This window comes from Panicum hallii, chromosome 5, assembly GCF_002211085.1.
Source record: "Panicum hallii strain FIL2 chromosome 5, PHallii_v3.1, whole genome shotgun sequence".
In the NCBI taxonomy this organism is placed as follows: Eukaryota; Viridiplantae; Streptophyta; class Magnoliopsida; order Poales; family Poaceae; genus Panicum; species Panicum hallii.
This window is the reverse complement of record NC_038046.1, coordinates 15,494,701-15,497,706: the sequence shown is the minus strand read 5'-3', so window position 1 is coordinate 15,497,706 and position 3,006 is coordinate 15,494,701. Positions and strand designations below refer to the sequence as shown.

Below are 3,006 nucleotides of genomic sequence, written 5' to 3'. Positions count from 1 at the left end.
AGAAATGGTGGTTATGCGGATGCAGATTTTAGAAACTAGCGGCCCCACCATCTTTTCCATTGTTTCCCGAGTATTATCCAAGCCAACGCTTGCGGATTCTGAACTTTGCAAAGGTCTTGACCATAGTCATATCTTGCTCACCTAATGGTCCTGTGACTCAATAAATAAAACGAAGATTCTTTATATTAAAGAAAGGATTGGTCAAGTTAAAGTTGAATTTGTGGGGGAATTAAGCTTAGTTTTCTAGCCTAAACTGGTGCAAATTAGGCAAGTTTCCGAGCTGCTGCCCGTTCTTTTATGGCTTTTGTCTCACCTCAGATGATTGGCAACTTTACCGTGTCTTTCTCAGCTACCTCTTTCCGGCAAAGGCAGAGGACCACCAAAGAGCGAAGAGCAAATCCAGCACGAATGCGACACGTCTCCCTAGAACTGGCGAAGGAGCAGAAACCCCCTGATCATCAATCTTCTTTTTTTATTCTCCATTAGCATCATCGTCCATCAACCCCACTGCTGATACAACAAGAGCATCGCCATCCACTGACCGCTACAACTCGATCGATCCCAAACATATACATAGTATATTCGTATCCACCCTAACCGAAATCATCAGGACTTGAATGTCTCGTGAAGAAAAATCACAGCAAAAAAGAAGAAGAGAGAAAGAAAATGGAAGAAGGTGATGAGATGAAATTTAAACGAGCGATTAATATTTGCAGTTGCTTCCCGCCTTTTCCCCGTCGTCCTCACCTCCTCATGCGGTGGCATCTGAACCAGAGGAAGACGAAGCAGAGCACCCTGTAGCCGACCACGAACCCCAGCATGACGCCCAGGTTGCTCCACCGCATGCCCTCCCGCATCCCCTGCTGCCGCAGCAGCCCCGCGCCGTCCAGCACGCAGAGGCCCCCCGCGCCGCCGCCGCCGGCCGAGGCGAGGCACTCCCTGGCGCCGCGCGCGCCGCCGTACTCGTTCACCACCAGCGCCTCGAACGGGTACTTGAACAGGCTGGCGTAGTGCATGAACACCCAGTAGCGCGGGATGTTCTTGCTCGCCACGAAGTAGCCGGAGAAGAGGAAGAAGCAGCCGATGAGCCCCGCCACGACGGAGTTGCCCACGATGTAGTTGGGCGCCAGCGCGCTGAGGCACGCCACGAAGGAGTTGGCGGTGAGCATGACGAGCCACACGACGAGCGCGAAGTAGGCGAAGGCGGCGGGCTCTCGCGCCAGGCCCACGAGCCAGTACACGGGCGCCGCGTACAGGACCGCGGCGGCGAGGAGGAACGGGAGGAAGACGGCGGCGTTGGAGGCCACGTAGGAGGACACGCGGTACGCGCCGCGGGAGGTCTCGCGCTCCAGGATGCGGCGCTCGTGGAGGAACACCGGCAGGGCCTCGGTGGTGGAGGAGAGCAGGTAGGTGAGGTTGAAGGCGAAGAAGCCCAGCCGGGACTGCAGGTCGGTGGTGCCCAGGAAGATGCTGCCGAGGAACGCGCCGGCCAGTACCGACTGCGCCATCCGCGCCGCGAACAGCTGCGGCGACCGCAGCACCGTCTTCATGAACCGCCCCGCCAGGATGCGCACCTCGGCCGCCGGCGAGTTCGCGTACCCCGCGCGCCGCGCGGACGCGGGCACCCGGCCCACCGGCGCGACGGCGTCGCCGTCTCGGTCTGCCGGCGCGGTGACCGCGGCGGCCACGGCGACGTCGGGCTTGAGGGAGTCGATGGCCTCCATGGCGTACTCGAGGACGTTGACGTGGGCGGGGATGGCGTGGCCGGTGGCGGCGAGGCGCGCCTGGAGGAAGTCGAGGGAGCCGTGGTGGCGGACGGCGCCGTCGGCGAGGAGCACGACGCGGTCGATGAGCTCGAGGATGCGGAACCCGGGCTGGTGGATGGTGAGCACGACGGTCTTGCCGTGCGCGGCGGCCATGTCCCTGAGCATCTTGACAATGTGGAGCGCGGAACCGGAGTCGAGCCCCGACGTGGGCTCGTCCAGCAGCAGCACGGCCGGGTCGTGCACGAGGTCCACCCCGATGGACACCCGCCTCCGCTCGCCGCCGGAGACGTCGGCGACCCTGGACGCGGCGACGTGCCGCAGGCCGAGCTCCGCCATCAGCTCCCGCGCCCGCTCCGCGCCGGCCGGCCCTCCGCCGCTGCCCCCGGCCGCGCGCAGGCGCAGGCGCGCGCTGTAGACGAGCGACTCCTCGACGGTGAGCGCCGGGAACAGCGCGTCGTCCTGCGGCACGTACCCGGACGCCCGGCGGAAGCGCGCGGCGTCCATGGGGAGGCCGTTCACCAGCACCTCCCCGGCCGCGACCCGCGCCGGGTCCGCGGAGCCGGCCAGCACCGACAGCAGCGTGGTCTTGCCCGCCCCGCTCGGCCCCACGACCGCCACCAGCTCCCCCGGCGGCGCCTCGCACGTGACGCCCCGCAGCAGCAGCCGCTCCTCCGCCTTCCCCTTGCCACCTCCCCACAACCATGCCCCGCGCGGCGGGAGCACGTACGACAGCGCCCTGGTCTCGATGCGGTACCGCGGCCTCCGGCGCCCGCCGCCATTGCCGCCCGCCTTGCTGTCCTGCGACATCACCGTCGCCTCCATCGGAGACGCCACGCGGGTGGAGGGTATAAGGCAGCTGCTGGCCCTGGTCGGGGAGAAGAGACGGGGCTGGCGAGACGGGAAGGGTGCAGAGCCGAGGGGAGGTGAGGAGGGTTGAGCTACCCGCACCAACCTCGCCGATGCTTATGTACTCGGGGTGTCTGTGTGGTGGGCGCGCTCGTTGGCGATGCCGCGCCCGCGCGCACGCTCTTAACACTGGGCGGGGCGTGCGGGGCGGGGCGACGCTGTCGGGCGGGGCCGGCCGGGCCACCGCACGGGCGTTGTTTAGAGGGAGAGGGGTTGCTTGTGGCCCGGGCGGACGTGCCGGTTCGGGCCTCGAACGAACGACCATGCTTGCGAGATTGGTGTATCGGGACTGTGCAACTCGCGTGCATTTTCCTCGTTCTTCATCTATCTGCCA

General features: G+C 64.9%; 1 protein-coding gene across 1 annotated transcript; it reads right to left on the bottom strand.

Moving 5' to 3' along the window:
- Window positions 1–424: 424 nt before the first annotated feature.
- Window positions 425–2,683, bottom strand: LOC112895023 (ABC transporter G family member 10). Its single transcript, XM_025962886.1, has one exon. The coding sequence runs from the start codon at window positions 2,586–2,588 to the stop codon at window positions 744–746; it is 1,845 nt and encodes a 614-aa protein (XP_025818671.1). The 5' UTR covers window positions 2,589–2,683; the 3' UTR covers window positions 425–743.
- Window positions 2,684–3,006: the final 323 nt, after the last annotated feature.